This window comes from Monodon monoceros, unplaced genomic scaffold (assembly GCF_005190385.1).
Source record: "Monodon monoceros isolate NGI ecotype Baffin Bay Population unplaced genomic scaffold, NGI_Narwhal_1 Super_Scaffold_7, whole genome shotgun sequence".
Taxonomy (NCBI): domain Eukaryota; kingdom Metazoa; phylum Chordata; class Mammalia; order Artiodactyla; family Monodontidae; genus Monodon; species Monodon monoceros.
This window is the reverse complement of record NW_021703784.1, coordinates 36,746,529-36,768,655: the sequence shown is the minus strand read 5'-3', so window position 1 is coordinate 36,768,655 and position 22,127 is coordinate 36,746,529. Positions and strand designations below refer to the sequence as shown.

Sequence of the window (22,127 nt, the reverse complement as noted above, 5' to 3'; positions counted from 1 at the left end):
TAGGAATAAACCTACTTAAGGAGACAAAAGACCTGTATGCAGAAAACTATAAGACACTAAGGAAAGAAATCAAAGATGATACAAACAGATGGAGAGATATACCATGTTCTTGGATTAGAAGAATCAACATTGTGAAAATGACTATACTACCCAAAGCAATCTACAGATTCAATGCAATCCCTGTGAAACTACCAATGGCATTTTTCACAGAACTAGAACAAAAAATTTCACAGTTTGTATGGAAATACAAAAGACCTGGAACAGCCAAAGCAATCTTCAGAAAGAAAAACGGAGCTGGAGGAATCAGGCTCCCGGACTTCAGACTATACTACAAAGCTACAGTAATCAAGACAGTATGGTACTGTCACAAAAACAGAAATATAGATCAATGGAATAGACGAGAAAGTCCAGAGATAAACCCACGCACATATGGTGACCGTACTTTTTTGGCTCAGCGGCCATGGCTCACGGGCCCAGCCGCTCCGCAGAATGTGGGATTTTCCCGGCCCGGGGCACAAACCCGTGTCCCCCTGCATCAGCAGGTGGACTCTCAACCTTTGCGCCACCAGGGAAGCCCTGGTGACCGTACTTTTGATAAAGGAGGCAAGAATATACAATGGAGAAAAGACAGACTCTTCAATAAGTGGTGATGGGAAAACTGGAAATCTACATGTAAAAGAATGAAATCAGAACACTCCCTAACACCATACACAAAAATAACTCAAAATGGATTAAAGACCTAAATGTAAGGCCAGACACTATCAAACTCTTAGAGGAAAACATATGCAGAACACTCTTTGACATAAATCACAGCAAGATCCTTTCTGACCCATCTCCTAGAGAAATGGAAATAAAAACAAAAATAAACAAATGGGACCTAATGAAACTTAAAAGCTTTTTGCACAGCAAAGGAAACCATAAACAAGATGAAAAGACAACCCTCGGAATGGGAGAAAATACTTGCAAATGAAGCAACTGACAAAGGATTAATCTCCAAAATTTACAAGAAGCTCATGCAGCTCAATATCAAAAAAACAAACAACCCAATCCAAAAATGGGCAGAAGACCTAATTAGACATTTCTCCAAAGAAGATATACAGATTGCCACCAAACACATGAAAGGATGCTCAACATCACTAATCATTTTAGAGAAATGCAAATCAAAACTACGATGAGGTATCACCTCACACCAGTCAGAATGGCCATCATCAAAAAATCTACAAACAATAAATGCTGGAGAGGGTGTGGGGAAAAGGGAACCCTCTTGCACTGTTGGTGGGAATGTAAACTGATACAGCCAGTATATACGGATAATAGTATGGAGGTTCCTTATAAAGCTAAAAATAGAACTACCATACCACCCAGCAATCCCACTACTGGGCATATATGCTGAGAAAACCGTAATTCCAAATGAGTCATGTACCACAATGTTCATTGCAGCTCTATTTACAACAGCCAGGACATGGAAGCAACCTAGCTGTCCATCGACAGATGAATGGATAAAGAAGATGTGGCACATATATACAATGGAATATTACTCAGCCATAAAAAGAAACGAAATTGAACTATTTGTAGTGAGGTGGATGGACCTAGAGTCTGTCATACAGAGTGAAGTCAGTCAGAGAGAGAAAAACAAATACCATATGCTAACACATATATATGGAATCTAAAAAAAAAAAAAAAAAAGATTCTGAAGAACCTAGGAGCAGGACAGGAATAAAGATGCAGATGTAGAGAATGGACTTGAGGACATGGGGAGGGGGAAGGGTAAGCTGGGACGAAGTGATAGAGTGGCATGGACAGATATACACTACCAAACGTAAAATAGCTAGCTAGTGGGAAGCAGCTGCATAGCACAGGGAGATCAGCTCGGTGCTTTGTGACCACCTAGAGGGGTGGGATAGGGAGGCTGGGAGGGAGGGAGACGCAAGAGGGAGGAGATATGGGGATATATGTATAGCTGATTCACTATGTTATAAAGCAGAAACTAACACACCATTGTAAAGCAATTATACTCCAATAAAGATGTTAAAAAAAAAAAAAGACGAGGAATGTAGTATTTTGCTCTACCCCCTTTTCTGCCTTATACGCCTCTCTCCATCTCTCATCCTAGATAACATCTTAAGTCTCATTCCTGCTAATTCATGGTATAAGGTTTACGGAAGGGAACAAGTAATTACTGGAAAAATACATGCCAGTCTCTGGGGTACCAGCTTCATATACACATTGCCTCATTTCTCCTTTAAGGGGAAATACTTACAGTTTAACAGAGAATGTCTGAAATTCACAATGTCCTCAAAACACTAAATAGGACAGAAATAATTAGGTACATGATCCATAATTTAATTTAAGGATGGTCACCCCAGCTCTGTTTATAATAGCCAAAAAAAAAAAAAAAGAACCTAAATATCCAAAAACAATTGGTGTTAGTAATTATCATGTTACAGATATTTATTGGCATAGAAAGAAACAGCACCAATTAAAAAAAGGAAGTTGCAATTATCCCATTCTGTCTCAAATATATGTGTGCACGCATCTGCACATAGGCCTGGATGTATAACCAAGATTTAATGGTGTTTCTCTCTTATTTAGTTATAGGATTTGGGGTGTTTTAGTTTTGGGGGGGCTTTTGGGGTTTTTTCTGCTTGTATGTGAGGCAATTTTTTAAAGCTAAATTGCATCTCTTCTCTTTCCTTCTCCTATGGTAGATTTTGTCAACTGGACTAGAATTTCTAGTTCCACAATGCTAATATTTATTCTATAGCAGAAATCAGGACCACTGCTCCAGCTAACTGCAAGCTTTCAGTCTGAATAGCTTGTACAGGTGGAGAGCTGCCAGAAGAGGGCAGCACTGGTCACTGAGAACACTGCATGATTTCTACAACAGTGCTGTGCAGACTTCTTTTGTCAGTCACAACCTCAGTTTATTGTCCAGTTTGGAGAAGGGAAAGAGAAACTAGTAATTGATGAATACCTATTTCTTACATAAGTAAGCAGGATTATGCACTATTTTTTATCAGGTGAGTTTTGCCCCTAAAACAACCCTGTTAGTTATTATGATTCTCATTTCACAAATAAGCAAATTAAAGTTACTAAAAAGATTAAATAACTGACTCCACATTATGCTGGGATTGACATGTACACACTGCTATATTTAAAACAGATAGCCAATAAGGACCTACTGTATAGCACACGGAACTCTGATCAATATTCTGTAATAACCTAAATGGGAAAAGAATTTGAAAAAGAATAGATACATTTATATGTATAAATGAGTCACTTTGCTGTATACCTGAAACTAATACAACATTGTTAATCAAGTATACTCCAATATAAAATTAAAAAAAAAATTTTTTAAGTTATACTATCAAGTAGAAGAGCCAGGATTAGAATCTACACTTTTATCATTGAAAAGCCCGAAGTCTTTCTAGTGCACTGTGGCTTCCACCAAACTCATGAAAGTGTAACTATAATCTTAATTACTGGAAGATGATCTCACCTTATTGGCAACAGCATTAACACTTGGCCGGGCGTCAAATATAAACATTTTATGAGATTGGGCATTGGAGTCCATAATGGCTTGAAGGTATTTTTCATCTTCTTTGCTTCGCTTCCCACTTACCCCTACCATGGGCTGGCTACACCGAGTGATTGTGGCTTGACTTTCAGGATGAATCCATGATAAAACCTTAATGGGGGGAAAAAAGTGGCAACACACCCTTTACATGCTTCTCTGTTTATAATCCTTCTGAAAATCATTACTCTATAAAACTCTGCTTTCTAATTGGATTCAAAGGCTAGCCATAAAAGGATATACGAGGCTGCTATGAAAATCATCACCTTTCTTTCAAGCCAATACTAGCACGTGGAAAACTTGGTCTAATTCATTAATCAGATATTGATTTATGAAAGTCACTGATTATTGGAAGTATGGTCTCTAGAAAAAAAATAGATTAAAAGGGGGCTAAGTAAACCCCACTTTTAAAGTCTGAGTACTGTATCAGCAAAACTGTCCAACTATAAAGTCTTCAGAATCTGAATTTTTGTACCTAAAATTATTTGAGCTATCTTTCTAGAACACAGTAATTCATCACAAATTTGTAAAGTTTTCTTCTTTCTAGGATTTAAAGGAAAAAAAGCATTTATCACCATGACCAAAGATGTAAAATAAGATAAAGAAATAGTGAATACAGAGCCAACTTTGTTTTCAAGTTAAGAACCATGCAATTCTGTGCAGCTCTCCAATATCCATCTCAAATTCTCCAGAAACGTCTTTAGTCTAAGTCTTTCCTCTGGTTTTAATTTTACTAAATAACACATTCTCTAATATCCCCAGAGAAGGCCTGCCGATGTAGCTATTTTTAATCCTGCAACCATTCTCCCATTTGTCATCCTCATCATTACGTGAAGTACAAAAGCAATGGGAAAGTTTCAGCACAGCTTCGCACTTACTGGGATACGGCCCCGTGATCTGAAGGATGCCACTCTCTTTAATTCTTCATCAGGAATATTTGCCGGCACAGCCAAGAGGGCAGGGTATGTATCACAAAGCTCATACCGCTCATTTATCTTTGTTATTCTCCAGCTTTCATTTGGAATTCCCTACATGTGAAATAAAACATAAGACAAATTACTGCCCAACAAAAATATTTTAAAACATCAGAACAGAAGCCTCCTATTCAACTTCTCTTTTCTCCACTATCACTTAAGTTGTTGGAATAGTTATTGTCTGCCTGTGGTGACCAGGCTTTTAGGATGACATATTCTAACACAGGGATCTGTGTTCATTTTGGCATTCAATTTTATGTTAATAGATTTATTAAATCATTAAATACTGATTGAGTGTTGGGTCTGTCCTAAGCACATCAAATGAAAAGCAAGGAAACAGTAAGGTTGAAAATGTTCTTGTCTTTAAAAAGAACACAGTCTCATACAGTTTGACTGGTGAGTAATTCTGCTGCCATTCATCTATACAAAGAAATTTCTGAGGGCAGGCACCAAGAGTCCACCAGAATGCTACGTACATGTTTATCACGTATATACCTAAAGTGAATTTTACAGTATTAATAAAATGTTGCTGATGTAAAACATATTAAAAAAAACAAGGAAGTAATAGAAGGCAAAACCAAAAAAAAAAAGAGGCAAGAGAAACACTTAAAACAATTTTTTAAAAACACACCAATTATTAAACTCATTTGGTCCTTAAATATTTGCCATATTTATAACTAGTATACCACTTCACATATAAGAGTACTTAATAAGACACTTTAAAATTTCCATCCTCCATTCCATAGAAAATAAAGCCATTACATTAAATGGCTGGAATTAAGAAAATACATATATTTTTAATTTTATTACTTCTGACAACTCAATAAACCGAAAAAGACAAAACTGAAAGAAACCAAATTACAGAAAAAAAAAAACATTTATTGAGCACCTACTATGTGCAGGCACTATGCCAGCAGCCTTTCTCTATCCCTCCCTCCCTCCCTCCCCCCCGACCCCCCCACACACATATTACTGTATTCAGGTTTCATTACTGTCATTTTATAGATGAAGAAATTGTGGCACAAACTGTAACTTGTAAAGAATTCCATGTACATTCTAAAACTATCCTTTTAATTAAAAAAGTACATTGTGCCTCAAGAAAAATTTTACTATCCTGGTTCACAAAATTGTTATAAAAATCTGAAATCAAAGGGCAGGAGGTACTCTCCTTTAAAGGGGTATTTCTAAAGCTGTTGCCGAACACCCAGGAGGATATTAAAATTAAGAAAGGAAAACTCCCTTCCAGTAATCATGTGATAAATATTATCAAGAGTTTCCACCTATCCCTAGCCAAGGTCTCTCTTCATTAATGCCTTAAATACTATTTACCCCATTTAATTAGCCTGGTCCCAACTTGCTTCCTATGATCTACATCTCTCCTTCCCTCCTGCTTTCCTCAACTTTCTAGATAACTGTTCAGGTAAGATCCTTACTTATTTCCAGAAATAAAAAAAAGGTTTAAGTAAGAGATGTTTAAAATAAATGTTCATGCTATAATAAAAAATGTACAATGAAAAAAATGAATTCGTAAGTTTATAGAGGTGGTACTCAACCAAGAAACTTGGATACCACCTCTAACTCTCCCTCACCCTCTACTTCCAATGAATGACTAATTTTTATGATTTTTTTCTTCCAAAAGTGCCTGAAAAAAGTTTGCTCATGTCTCTCAATCTTCACTGTCACTTCCCTAATTCAGGCCATTGTCACTTCCCTAATTCGGGCCATTGTCACTTCTCTTCTGTCCCTCTGCAATCCATTCTCCACACTGCCTCAAAATTCTTTTAAGATGCAAAAGCTATCACATCATTCTTCTGCCTAAAAACTATCAATGGCTACCTATTCCTTTTCACATAAAGTATAGAATCCTTTATGGGACTTGGAAAAGACCTTCACACTCCTGCTTTCCCCAGACTGACCTCTGGCCACTCTAAACTCTAGTCTAGCCTATACCAAACACCTTCAGTTTCCAGATGGCTTCATATTCTATCACCGGAGTACCTGCTCTATTAGTCACAATATTCACCACTGTGTATTTTGATTGTTAGTTTACTTCTTTGAATCCTCCATTAAACATACGTTCTTTGGGAGTCAGGAGTGTGTCTTTCTGTTTTAGCCACTAGTACACAGTAGGTGCTACATGAATTTGATGAATGAATATGTGAATCAATAAAATCAATGAACCACAAGGAAGCTTCTACAAGAAGCAAAATTAGTTTCTGAAGTTTTCTTAGAAAATATGGAGTCAAAGCTGAGAGGGTCAGATCTCCTGAGATCCTAGCGTACCATCTTTAACACAGGTAGGTAACTCCCATCTCTCTCTCACTGCCTTCCCATATCCTTGAAAAATCACTACTAGGGAGAACTGTTACCACTGAGGTTGTGTCATATTCTTCAGAAAAATGGATGGGTGGGAGTAGAATCATTGACTTAAATTACCTTAATGGCTATTGTCCTCCTGATTCTTAGAGAAGCTGACACACCTAACTGCACTAAAGAAGTGCCTTCCAAGCAGAAAACTGGAGTTGGCTAGTCAGCATATACATTCTTTGTAGACAGTGCTAAAGATACAAGGACAACTGTTGATCTCTGGCATACATCTTTCTTCTCTCCATGCAAATCACTGCCCTTCAGTTAATGTAACCATTTGTCAGTCAATTTACAACCAAATTAACTGGATTATAGCTTTCCCTAGTTACTTACATTCCAGTTCTAAGGATAAATTCTGTTTTCCTTTACTGTACTTGAGTGCTCTCCAAATTTGTTAAGCAAGGTATCTACCATATGATTATTTCTGCAGAAGACCATGCTCATTTTCTATATACTGATTTTTACTATTTTAGCAACTTGATGATTTCTCTTGACCTTATCCACAAATTTCAGGGTCCTCTGTATAATCACTACATGTGTCAAGAGAAAATTAAAGAAATACTCTCTTATACAGCAAACAAATGGTTACTAACAGCTTTGCCCATTTAAAAAATATATAATCTAATTTCTTTAGGCACTATAAGGTATAGTTCTACAAATTTAGTGTGGCTTTCATTTTGTGTTTCAGCGGCAGCACACAAAAAGCCAACCAATCATGACTTCTGTATTTAGAGCTTTACAATGTAACAAATATAATAATAATCATTTGGATCGATTTCTATGGTTTATAATGTGCCTTTCTGTGTATCACTAATCCTTCAAACAATCCTATAAGGCAGTTCCTATCACCAAGTAAAAAATAAAGGCACTGTGACATGAGTGACTCATTCAACAGCACATATATAAGTGTGAGAGCTAAGCAAGTGCCAGAGGTACGATTCAAAACTGAGTCTTCTAAATGATCTGGAATTAGATTGTGGTGATAGCTGCACAATCTTATGAATATATTACAAAACAGTGGTGTAGGGCTTCCCTGGTGGCGCAGTGGTTGAGAGTCCGCCTGCCGATGCAGGGGACACGGGTTCGTGCCCCGGTCCGGGAAGATCCCACATGCCGCGGAGCGGCTGGGCCCGTGAGCCATGGCCGCTGAGCCTGCGCGTCCGGAGCCTGTGCTCCGCAATGGGAGAGGCCACAACAGTGAGAGGCCCGCGTACCGCAAAAACAAACAAACAAACAAACAAAAAACAGTGGTGTACACTTTAAAGTAGAAAATTTTATGGTATGTGAATTATATATCAATTTTAAAGAAAAAAAGAATAGAGAGGCCGTGTGTTTTGAGATGGTATAATCTCCAAAATATGTTAAATGAAAAAGAAGGGTACAGTGTGCACAGAACGCTATTATCTGCTTTAAAAAAATACTGTATACACATTATACAAGCTGTGTAGCATAAAATCTCTGAAAGGATATACGGGTAATGAGTAACATTATTTCCTAAAGGGAGAGGAACTGGGATGGCTGGGGAACAATGTTGGCTGGAAGGGAAACCTTCCTTTCAGTATACCCTTTTATACCTTTTGAATTTTATACAGAGTGTGAGTATTACCGCATCCAATTTTTTTTTAATTTAAAAGAAGAAAAAAGGAATACTCTGATGCTTTATCTTTAGTCTCAACATTTATATTAAGAGATTACCCTGAACAGCAAAGGAAAAACCATCAACAAAATGAAAAGGCACCCTATGAAATTGGAGAAAATATTTGCAAACCATATACCTGATATGGCGTTAACATCCAAAATATATAAAGAACTTAAAAACAACAAAAAAAAATCCGATTAAAAATGAGCAAAGGATCGGAATAAACATTTTCCCAAAGACATACAAATGGCTAGCGAACACATGAAAAGATGCTCAACATCACTCATCATCAGGGAAATGCAAATCAAAACTACAATGAGATATCACCTCACACCTGTTAAAATGGCTAATTACACAGCATTGTAAAGCAATTGTACTCCAAGAAAGATGTACTAAAAAATAAATGAATAATTTTTAAAATAAATAAACAATAAAATAAAACGGCTAATCACCAAAAAATCAAGAAATCACAAGTGTTGGCAGGGATGTGCAGAAAAGGGAGCCTTTGTGCAGTGTTGGTGGGAAACAGTAAGGAGGTTCCTCAAAAAATTAAAAATAGAACTACTATATGATCCAGCAATTCCACTTCTGAGTATTTATTCAAAGAAAATGAAAACACTAACTCAAAAAGATATATGCTTCCATTCATTGTAGCATTACTTACAATAGCCAAGATATGGACACAATATAAGTGCTCACTGATGAATAAAGAAAATGTGGTATATATATATATATATATATATATATATATATATACACATATATATATGTGTGTGTATATATATAAAGAGAGCGAGAGATCTCTATATATAATGGAATTTTATTCAACCATAGAAAGAATGAAATCTTGCCACTTGTGACAACACGGATGGAACCTGAGTGCACAATGTTAAGTGAAATAAGACAGAAAAAAGCAAATATTGTATGATGATCTCACGTATATGTGGAATCTTAACAAAAAAACAAGAAAACAAGCTCATAGATAAAGGGAACAAACTGATGGTTGGTTGTTGGAAGCAGGAGGTCAGGAGTGGGCGAAATGGTGAAGGGAGCCAAAAGGTACAAGCTTCCAATTATAAAGTAAATGTAAGTCACAGGGATACACTGTACAGCATGGTAACTATAGTTAATACTGTATTGTATATTTGAGAGTTGCGAAAAGAATAAATCTTGAAAGATCTCATCACAAGAAAAAAAAATCCTGTAACTGTTTTTGGTGACACTGTCTAGATGTTAACTATAGACTTACTGTGGTGATCATTTCGCAATATTTATAAATATCAAATCATTATGGTGTACACCTGAAACTAATATAATGTCGTATGTCAATTATACCTCAATGAAAACAAGAAACAAACAGAAGAGATTATCTTCATTTTCTTCAGTAATAAACTTAAATTAAAAAAAAAAAAGTCTTCTAACTGCACCAAATACAGTGTCCTCTCCACTACATTTTAACTCAGTTGACTCAAAGTGTCTAACTCTGCAGTACAAAGCCAACAAATTAATCTAGCAAATCAAAGACCATAGAGCATCTGTATCATTCAGTGTAGAGTTCAATGCTATATTCTGATTACCGCATTTCCTAATCTCATAATTCTCTTTCTGAATGCGTATAGCTGTTCATTTACTCTTTTTTTTTCAATTGGAGTACAGCTAATTTACAATATTGTATTAGTTTCAAACGTACAGCAAAGTGATTCAGTTATACATATTTTCTCTGATTTTTTCCATTATAGGTTATTACAAGATATTGAATATAGGTTCTTGTACTATACAGTAAATCACTGTTGTTTATTTTACGTACAGTGGTGTGTATCTGTTAATCCCATACTCCTAACTTATCTCTCCCCCCACCTCTTTCCCCTTTGGTAAACATGAGTTTGTTTTCTATGTCAGTGAGTCTGTTTCTGTTTTGTAAACAAGTTCATCTGTATTACTTTTTTAGTTCCACACATAAGTGATATTATATATTTGTCTTTCTCTGCCTGGCTTACTTCACTCAGTATGATAATCTCTAGGTCCATTCACATTGCTGCAAATGGCAATATTTCATTCCTTTTTATGGCTGAGTAATATTCCAGTGTGTGTGTGTGTGTGTGTGTGTGTGTGTGTGTGTGTGTGTGTACACATCTTCTTGATCCATTCATCAGTTGATGAACACTTAGGTTGCTTCCATGCCTTTGCTACTGTAAATAGTGATGCTATGAAACATTAGGGTGCATGTATCTCTTTGAATTAGAGTTTTCACCTTTTCCAGATCACATGGTAACTCTATTTTTAGTTTTTTAAGGAACCTCCATACTATTTTCCATAGTGACTATACCAATTTACATTCCCACCAAAAGTGTAGGAAGGTTCTCTCTTCTCCACACCCTCTGCAGCATTTATTTGTAGACTTTTTGATGACGGCCATTCTGACCAGGGTAAGGTGATACTTCATAATAGTTTTGGTTTTTTTTGTTTTTGCGGTACGCGGGCCTCTCACTGTTGTGGCCTCTTCCGTTGCGGAGCACAGCCTCCGGACGCGCAGGCTCAGCAGCCATGGCTCACGGGCCTAGCCGCTCTGCAGCATGTGGGATCTTCCCAAACCGGGGCACGAACCCGTGTCCCCTGCATCGGCAGGCGGACTCTCAACCACTGCACCACCAGGGAAGCCCTCATTATAGTTTTGAATTGCATTTCTCTAATAATTGGCAATGTTGAGCCTCTTTTCATGTGATTGTTGGCCATCTGCATGTCTTTGGAGAAATGTCTATTTAGGTCTTCTGCCCATTTTTTTGATCGGGTTGTTTTTTCGCACTCACTCTTCAACTTACTCTTTTTCATATTAATTTCTTTCTTTTCGCTGGACACAGTTATCTCCTTTCCAAAGTTCTATGTTGAATGCTACTATAACAGATAGCAATTTTTGCCCAGATTCCCAAAGAATATTCTTTATTTTTACAGTTCTACAGACATTTGTTAGATTTTCTGATTGCTTTGCCACCTAATTCTGACACTGGATTTTTGGTTTAGCAAAAATTTTGCAATGTTACGTGTAGACTCTTGGTTTTTAAAAGCTGATCCATTTATTTTGTATTCTGCTTCATATTTTTCCAGCTGATGGTTTTATAACTGAATGGTTTTATAACTGAATGGCTTTATAACTAATTTTAAATTTTACTTGCCACATGCAATTGAGCAACAAAATCAGTTTCAAACCATCTGGATATCTTTAGTTCTCTAGTGATGGTTTTTTATTCTTCCTGGCTTTCTGAAACAAACCTAAAAAATTAGAAGCTTTATAGTAATTAAAATGCAATGTTTAAAATCTAAATATAAAAATCATAGCCTAATGTTTGTCATATTTGAATTCTAGAATAATTTGAATATCAAATCTAATAATTACCAAGAAACAATCAATGTGTCTGAAAAATTCTCAAGAATGCACAGTGAACATGTGGAAAGTTAAAAATAAAGACTATTTTTGGTAGAGTTTAAGTATTGCAGTATAGGAACTCTGGGAAGTGGTATATTGAGGAAGAATAGGGAGAATGATACACTATAACACAGATCTCAAGACAGAATTCTGCTTTAATCTCCTACTGTGGTGAATCACATTATTAGGTTTTCTAATGTTAAGCAAACTCACCTTAGTCATGATGTATTATCTGTTTTGTATACTATCAGATTTGATTTATTAACATTTTATGTAGAAGTGTGTCCTCTGAAAATGTAGAACTTTCAAAATTTTATGTGCAGCTAAATCATAAGTAGTAGAATTATTAGGAAATGTTTTCAGAATTAAATTATAGGATACCCAAAAAGAAAAATCTGAGTGAATAATGCAAATGACATATAAAAACATTAAAATGTAAATATATTTACAATTTTATTTTTATAATTATTAAACATTTTTTCAATAAACTGATTTACTTGTAAACGCTCAGATAAGTAAAGATTCATGAAAGATCATTGGCATAGTCTGAAAAGCTGTTTAAAGAAACTGAAAGGCAATCAAAAAAATCAAGATTAGCCTTTATTAAAGAAACAACAACAAAAACCACAAAACTATATAAAGCTGTTCACTTCTATTAATGAACATTTTGTTGTAATGAAAAGAATACAGAATATTGAAATTCAAAAAAAAAAGTACTTACCTGCCTTCTATACTCTAAAAGAGAGTCATATAGCTTCCACCCGTTTTCAGGGAATACTTCTTTGTACTCAAAAGCAAAAAGAGGCTACAAAAAGTAAAGAGTTAATAGCTAAAAAGACATTTAAGAAGGTAATGAATCAGAAATGTAACCTTATCATAGCCCAAGTTTTCATTTACTTATCTGTAAGGATATTTAGTACTGATATTCTTCTCTATATTGTTGTTTTAGCTTTTGTTTTATAATTTTGAAAACTTACTTTTTTTTATATTTTCAAGCACAGAAAAGCACAAAGGTCTGCCACCAAGATTTATCAAATGCCAACATATCACCATGTTTCCTTCAGATATCTTTGGTAGCTGTTTTAGGTTTACTTCTAAATAATGAAAGATATTACATAAAAAAGACATCTTCTGATATAATTAATTAGTTTGACATCATAGATATCAGCAGTTAAGCAGCTTTAAGGATTATGCTACATTTTCTAAAACATACTGAATAAACTTTTTAATTTGGGGCTTGCAATCTGTACCAAAAAAGAAACTTTAATTTATCATTAATGTAGACAGAATAGCAGGAACAACTATGATGATAAACATTCAAACTCGAGTCAGAAGACCAGGATTGATTCTAAATTTTACTTCTTACTAACTACGCCACTGAGTCAATTGTTTACCTGCTCCTGGTTTCAACTTTAAAATACGGATAAATAATATTTAGCATCATAGGGCTACTGTAGAAGTTAGAGTATATAAAATAAATGAGGAAACCTAGTACTGTTAATAGCACACAGTAGGAACTCAGTTCTAAGTATTTATCCACCCTTCCCTCCTGAAATTGCTAGACTTAACTCTCAGCTCTCAATTAAAAAGATTTCACATCCTAATGAAAACCACATACAGCTTTTCATCATGGAAATACCCTGGATAGAAAGATCATATAATGATAGAATGTCAGTCTGCAGGGATGGACCTCAGAAATCAGCTAGTCCAGCTTCCTCATTTTATACCTTAAAAAGCTGGTCCTATAGATTAAACCTAAACTAGACATCTGGCAAAGTGGGACTGTAAACAGAGAGATTCTAAATAGCCTAGTTTCTTGACACTACACCAATAATTATAATATAGCTTTTACAAAGATGAGAAACCTCTTACCAGGTTATTAGAGACAGGAAATGCATATTTCATTAGATTCTCAAATATAGATCTTCTTGTTCGCCCCTCAGGTTTATGAGCAAACCGTAAGTTCCGGATATCCTAGAAAAGAGTTATGATCCAAGTCACCTATCATTGTTTGTTCACTTTTTATTTAATGAACAAATAAGGCAACTATTTGTTCATTAAATAAAAAGTGAATGAATGTGGGATACAAAAATAGACAACAGCTCCTGGAGGCAGGGAAATTACAATGCCTTATTGAGAGAAACAAAAATAAACACAAGACACTCTGATACAAGGCAGAATTCAGAGGACAGAAAATTTCCCTCTGCTTATGAACAAAAGATAGGCCACTGAAGGAGCCAGCATCTCATGTAGGCACTGGAGATTAGAGATACTATATCTGAAGTCATGATATTACATGGCTGATACACACGATCAACATTATGCCCTGGGACTTCCCTGGTGGTCCAGTGGTAAAGAATCCACCTTCCAATGCAGGGGACGTGGGTTGATCTCTGGTCAGGGAACTAAGACTCCACATGCCACGGGGCAACTAAGCCCCCTCGCCACAACTACTGAGCTCGCGTGCCTCAACTAGAGAGCCCGCTTGCCGCAAACTACAGAGCCCATGCGCTCTGGAACCCCCACGCTACAACTACAGAGCCCACATGCCACAACTAGAGAAGAGAAAACCTGTACACCACAACTAGAGAGAAGCCCATACACCGGAACAAGAGATCCCGCGTGTCTCAACGAATATCCCACATGCTGCAACTAAGACCCAACACAGCCAAAAATAAATTAAATAAATAAATCTTAAAAAAAAAATTATGTCCTTTCCCTGTGAAAGCCCAATGTCTGTTATGAATTTCCCTATTAAAAACCTGATTAGCTGTTGTTACATTTCATAAATGTCTTCATTCCCATTATGCTTGGTGATCATTTGCCTATTTATAATCCCTTGCCAGGACTCACTTCCATTGGATCTTCAATTCATAAGGCTCCTGCTACTAGACTGATAGAACCAAACTCTGCCTAAAGGTCTTCCTCCAGTCCACATCCCAAGTTCTTCAACTATCTACTAGCAAAAACTCTGAATAGTTTGACTGATATCATCCAGGCTCTAAAGTCAGATCTAAAGAGCAAAATTCCCTTCCCTTATTTGTTCTCAAGCAGTTTTCTATGCTCAGGCTGAATGTAGATATTCATGTTCCAACTTACTGAGATCTTAATAGCACTAAGAAAATAAACGGGATTATGAATAATTTCAAGACTATTCATTTTATTTAAGTGGTTTCATCTAGACAGAATTCAAAATAGCTTTATTCCACTGCATCCTGTAAAATTGAGCACACAGACACTCCACTACAATGCACCTACAGAACATGAACAAGTAGAACATTTTATTATAAATCTGATCCAAAATTAGAATGCCAGCTCTACCACCTTTTAAAACAAATGTGTGAGAACCTAAGCTGATACTTTGTTTTTCATCAGTAAATACCTTTACAACAAATAGAGATATTCATAAACAGAGCTCTCCAAAAGTACCATAGCAGGGGCCCTACAAATGTTTGGGTTTATTGATAATGGTCTTGTTCTATGGAAAAAGTTATATTTAAAATGATCAAAATTCAGTCACCCTCTTTCATGTCCTCTTATATTCTATGCTCTATTTACTCTTTAGACCACAGAAGAGCAATCAGGAGACAATGTGCCTGTCACACAACTGACAGCTATTATACTCTTAGAGCCCTTCCAACTTAATGGAAAACCACACAAATAATTACTAAGTCATTAGCTTTAATACTAGATTCATAAAGCTTCTAAGATTGTCATGAGAAAGGATCTTGAAAGTTACGCATATGCTGTTGCTTTTACTCTTTTGGCACTCGCAGAACAGCAAAAGAAAGGAAAAAGATCTAGAAGTGAGATGTACACAGCTGTTAATTAGGCTATATAGTAAGGAGAACAGTGACCTTAGAAGTGGCAATGGTATTAAATATTTATGACTGAATGTTAAGATTATAACAATCTAACTCTCATTCAAGTATCAATGCAATTAAGGAATACTAGTTAGATAAGAAAATATAGAAGGTCTATAACATGAAGTTTTCCTCACCATAGTTTTAGAAGCAGAAAAATTATGAGAACTAGAAATAGGAAAGAGGGGTGATTGTATCACAATCAGTTCCTCCACTACAAAGTACTATGAGCCTTAACTGCTAAGAGCCTTATGTTTCTAATTTGTAAATTAAAGGTAATCATGTCCATCATGCTTACTTCAAGATTTTTATGAGGCTCAAAAATGAAATAATGAATGTGAGAGTACTTTGGTTCAGTCCAAAAAATTCAAGTCTAATTCATGACCAATCACCTTTTTATTACTCCTAAATGTTGTTTTCTTCTACCAGAATGACACTTCTAGCATGAAATCCATTTGATATTTTGGAAGTTTCTAAAATATCTATTTAATAGAAAGCTTTTCAAACAAAAAAAAATTGCATACGTATTACAACATTTACCTTGCACACAGTTTCAAGTCCATAAGAGTTTTCACCTCGACTAGAAGCACCACCAATTTTTTCTACTCTACTTATAACACCAAGAGAAGCATCTAAAACAAATGGGGGATCCTAAAGGAAGGAAAAAAAAATTAAAACTGAGCAACTGATACTGTACAATTATAGCTGAGAAAAATATTAACTAGAAATGCTTTAATTAACAATGACCAAAGATGAACAAACAACATACAGATGTACATATAAAAATCTGATCCAACAAGCCTTACCCGTTCCATGCTTTTGAAATATAACCTGTAATTCGTAACAGTCAGAGTTCCTCGTACAGCACCAGTGAATGGACATATATAAGTTACATCTTTGGCTGAAAAGGAAAAGAGCCCACAATTTACTATACATTGTACACTATTAAAAACTGCACTATCATCTTTTCACAAACAAAACTTAAAAGAATTCTGATTGCTAGTCTAAATTATGATCAAGAAAATCACAGAATCAGTGATTCAAAGAGACCTCAAATGCCAAATCCAAGCTTCTAACCACACACTAATCCGGAGAAGGAATGTAGAATAAATGGGAAGGACTGAAGAAGCAGAGGGACATCCTTCACCCTGAGACAGACACAAGGAAACAAAGATGGCCACTCTCCCTGATGGACAGACGAGGTGTGGCAGTTGGAGTAGTGAGTGGAGGAGTAGTGGTAAAGGTGGGAACAACAGTAAATGTCTCAAGTCACAGTCACCAAACATCTAATCATAGTTCCTAGCTCATCTCTCCAATCTGCTGGTCTTCTTCTGGCCACAGTCTAGTGTGTCACCATTCCTCTAACTATACGATACCTAAAACATAATAACAGAAACTCCTGACCTGATTATATTTATACAGAAAATACCGTACAGAAAATGAAACATATATGAAATAGATTCTTAGAAAAAATAACAGTACAATAAGAGGGTATTATATTCCTGACCGAACAACAGATGTCAAACTTTGTAGAGAAATAATCACAAGCATTGTTTAATTAAATGATAAATGATGAATCTATACAGTATTATCGCTTTTTAAAACGTGTTAATTAAGCAGGGTAACTCAGCTACCACCAGCTCAAAATAATATTTAATATGGTAGAGTTCATATGCCCAATACAAAGGTTTTTTTGTGTCTTAGAACATTCATAAATCCCTGCTATGTCATTACTGTAGCAAAGCAGCAGATAAAGGAACATCTTTATTGTTCCAAGAAACTAAGGCACAATTAGGAGCAAAAAATTTCTAAGAATGTTTCAAGGGGCTTCTGGGAAAACTTAGGAACATGAAATATGTTTAATAAGGTATTGCAACTTCCTTGACTTTGCTTTCTATTCCTCACTTTGAAGGACTGACCGCTTTGTAAGGAATTTGAAATGAGACTGATCTTCCAACAAACATTTCTAACCTTCAAAATAGCTCCCTTAGGAATGTTCAAGTATGAGCTAAATTATTTGAATCATTGTTTTCAATGCATTTCCAATGCTTCATTTAGAGGGAAGCTATTAAAATTAAATAAACCAATCATTATAGAAAGATACATAAGCTTGCCTTGCAGACATTTTCTTGCCCTTATGAATTTTTATCTCAACTGGGAAAGCTTTATTCAATGTTACTAAAGACATTTCTTGATTTTTTCCAGAGCCAATTTTCTTCACTCACACAAGAAAATCAGTCTTATTATTCTATATTCTACTACAGGATATGTCCCTCTTAGTCCCAGCCCAAAGTTTTTGTTACAACTTCCTTTATTCTAAAATCATGAAATAACATACATGAAAGTGCTTCCAAAATTAAAAGTACTCTACTAGATATCGGGTTGGCCAAAAAGTTCGTTTGGTTAATGAATACGTTATTCAATAAAGCTCTTGATGAAAATTACTTACAACCGAACGAACTTTTTGGCCAACCCAAGGGTTTATAGCTATGTTACTATTATCATCATTAGGCTTGGCTTTGCTCTGTCCCTTTTATCCTTTTTCCTCAGGCTGGTGGCAGCTAAGTCACTCTGAAGAGAGAATTTATGCCTAGCAGAGTTTGTACCAAGTAGAAGAGAGACTGTGATTAAGAATCTTAACCAGAGCGAACGACAATAGTTAACAACCAGCACTGACAGCCTAGCACTTCAGAATTTATAAAGTACTTTTTACCTGAGTACCTCCCTTAACCTTCAAAACAACCTTTAAATATAAAACCTCTAATTACCTACAATTTTTAGATGAGAATACCAGGGCTCAGAGAAGTAAAACAAATTGTCTAATGTTTCAAAGCCAGTAACTGCTAAGATTAGGACTCGAATGCAATTCCTATGACTGCAAATTCAAATTTCCTTCCACCACATCATGCAAAGCTAAGCCACTCAAGTAGCAGTCTGCCTCTGGTGTTAAAGGGTGAAATACTGCCGTCTGGGGCCATCTCTACTGCTGATGTGCACAGGCCACAATATCCTGAGACTGTTGCTGCTACTGTTAAAGCATTCTGTTGATGTTCCTAACACTGCTCTTTTAAAAAATGTCTAAACTGCAGATTTACATTAGACCAACTAAGAATGTCTTTTCTATATGAAGTAATACAGTCAAGGTTACCAGCCTTATCCTTTGTATTACATTTAATTTTTTGAAGAATAATCAAGTCTATACAGATGACTTTGAATCAGAATATTTTATTTAATATATTAGCTATTCCTCTAAATTTCGCAATACTGATACTGCCTAGTGGTACCAAAAGAGCTTAGGTTTACCAATCCTCTCAAATTTTCCCTGAGCTCACAAAGAATCAATAATAGTTTCCATGAGGCAGACCAAAATGACTTTGAGAATACATATCTATAAGGATGTAAAATATATACAAATAAATGCAATATATGAGAGCATGCAATCTGTGCAGAAAGAGAGGCACAAAAACATACTCTAAGTAATACAAAGAAGGAAAGTCCATTAAGTTATGGGATCGGAGAAGGTTCAAGGAACACAGCCATGTGAGTTGTGCCCCAGTGGTTGGTATCCTTTTAATGGGTAGAGATGTTGATACAGCACTCAATGCAGAGAAGAACCTAAACTAAAATACAGAAGAAAATAACTATTTGGACAAGGTAAGTATATAGTCTGGATCTCTCTAATTTATATATCACATTCTCTTCATTCCTTCTCAATTTCCCTCCCTGGTTCCTCTTCTACCATTTACCAAAGCTATGTTCTTGGCCCTCTTTTTACTCCATACATTCTCTGGGTTATTTTCCTCCTTTCATTTTCAACTAATATCCATATTCTGATGATTCCAAAATATGTACTTCCAGCCCTGCTCTCTCTCCCAAACTCCTACAAGTTTCTCATAGGTACCTGAAATTCAGTGTACATACATATTATACCAAGGGCTCATAAAAATGAAAGAAAAAGATATCATTTAAGAAATTTTTAGAGATTACTCCTCTGGATCTGGTAACTGATTGAATGTCAGAGTTCAGAAAAAAAGAGCAGCTGATGGGGCTTCCCTGGTGGCGCAGTGGTTGAGAGTCCGCCTGCCGATGCAGGGGACACGGGTTCGTGCCCCGGTCTGGGAAGATCCCACATGCCGCAGAGCGGCTGGGCCCGTGAGCCATGGCCGCTGAACCTGCGCGTCCGGAGCCTGTGCTCCGCAACGGGAGAGGCCGCAACAGTGAGAGGCCCGCGTACCACAAAAAAAAAAAAAAAAAAAGAAAAGGAGTAAATTTAGAGATAAAGGTGATGACAGTTTTGGAGATGCTGAGCATAAGGGATATCTACAGAATATCCAAGGGCATGTGTCTAAGACACAGGCATTTGTTTTATACGTATTAAGACAGAGGTTCACACTAGAAGTAACAAATTTTGGAGTCATCAGTAAATACATGGTAGGTAAAGCTACTAATTTAGATATGATCAACTAAAAAGAGCAAATAAGACAGCAAAGGGAAATGAGTCAAGGATGAAGTTCTAACTGGAGTGTTGCTATCTAAAGGAGAGGAAGAGAACAAAAGAGATTGAGTGGTAACTTGAAAATCTTTCATAAGGTCATTTATCATAGTGGAAATAGCATATGCTTTAGGCTCAGAAGAGGGGAAAAAAATTGTCTCAATGCTAGCTATAACTTTACTAGCTAGGTAGTCTCCCTATGCCTTAGTTTATTCATCTACAAAATGGGATTAATATCTTCCTCAGAAGATCACTGTGAGGATGATTAAATGAGACAGTAAGCACTTAATAGTGATAACTACTGTTATTATATAATATCCAGTGGTAATAACACATAACACCTAACTTAGTAGGTAGCTCAGCAGAACAAGCTTAGGATACCTGAGGTGAGTAGGGGGGGAAAAAGGAATGTGGAGGTATTCAATTAAGAATTAAAAGAAAGAAGAGAGAAATGCTAAGTGTGAAGGAACTAAATGTACCTCAGGCAATAACAACACATTTAAGGGATAGGTCCCCTTTGGCTTGCTTATTTTTACACAAGGAAATGACATGTGACCAGGGGAAATTATGCATTTATTAAGTGCTTTTTAAAATTATGATTGATAATCAAATGAAAGGTGGTGTTTACTTTGACTGAAAAACCATCTACTGTATTCTCCTATATATTACTTTATTTCTCAAAAGCTATGAGTATTTTCTTTTAATGACTGAATAATATTCCATTGTATATATATAAATATATAAACATACCACATCTTTTTTTCAATCATCTTACGTTATTTCTTTACAGAGTTCTTTTACGAACACAAGCATACAATTTTTTCTTTTCTTTGTTTTTTAATTGAAGTATAGTTTCTGTACCATATTATGTAAGCTATAGGTGCACATATGGCGATCCACAATTTTTAAAGGTTTTATTCCATTATAGTTGTTCTAAAATACTGGCTATATTCCCTGTGTTGTACAATATAGCCTTGTAGCTTATTCTATACCTAACAGTTTGTACCTCTTAATCTCCTACCCCTATATTGCCCCTCCCCGCTTCCCTCACCCCACCTGTGACCACTAGTTTGTTCTCTATATCTGTGAGTCTGCTTCTTTTTTGTTATATTCACTAGTCTGTTGTACTTTTTAGATTCTACATATAAGAGATATCATACAGTATTTGTCTTTCTTTGACTTACTTCACCTAGCATAATGACCTCCAAGTCCATCCATGTTGCTGCAAATGGTAAAATTTCACCTTTTTATGGCTGAGTAATATTCCATTTTACACACACACACACACACACACACACACACACACCCCACAGCTTCTTTATCCATTCATCTATTGACAAACACTTAGGTTGCTTCCATATCTTGGAAACTGTAAATAATGCTGCTATGAACACTGGGGTGCATGTATCTTTCTGAATCAGTGTTTTGGGTTTTTTTTTTCCACCCAGGAGTGGAACTGCTGGGTCACACGGTAGTTCTATATATACCTCATCTTCTTTATCCATTCCTCTGTTAATGGACACCTAGAAAAGAATGAAATCTTGCCATCTGCAAGAACATGAATAGACCTGGAGGGTATTATATTTAATGAAGTAAGTCAGACAGAGAAAGACAAACACCGTACCATTTACGTATACATGGAATTAAAAAAACAAAGGAACAAATATAACAAAACAGAAACAGATACAGAGAACAAACTAGTGGTTACTAGAGGGTAGAGGGGTGGGGAAAGGGGCAAAACAGGTCAAGGGGATTAAGAAGTATAAACTACCAATTGTAAAATAAATAATTTACAAG

At 35.9% G+C, this 22,127-nt stretch overlaps 1 protein-coding gene across 4 annotated transcripts in view; it reads right to left on the bottom strand.

The window, feature by feature from the left end:
• Positions 1-22,127, bottom strand: part of MTMR2 (myotubularin related protein 2) — a 108,531-nt gene that overhangs the window by 23,915 nt on the left and 62,489 nt on the right. For all 4 annotated transcript variants that reach the window (XM_029207588.1, XM_029207587.1, XM_029207590.1 and 1 more), the window contains 6 exons: positions 16,645-16,739; positions 16,379-16,489; positions 13,848-13,949; positions 12,697-12,780; positions 4,453-4,602; positions 3,500-3,688 (listed from right to left, as the gene is read on the bottom strand). In XM_029207588.1, the coding sequence (XP_029063421.1) occupies positions 3,500-3,688; positions 4,453-4,602; positions 12,697-12,780; positions 13,848-13,949; positions 16,379-16,489; positions 16,645-16,739 (731 nt within the window). The remainder of the gene's footprint in view (positions 1-3,499; positions 3,689-4,452; positions 4,603-12,696; positions 12,781-13,847; positions 13,950-16,378; positions 16,490-16,644; positions 16,740-22,127) is intronic.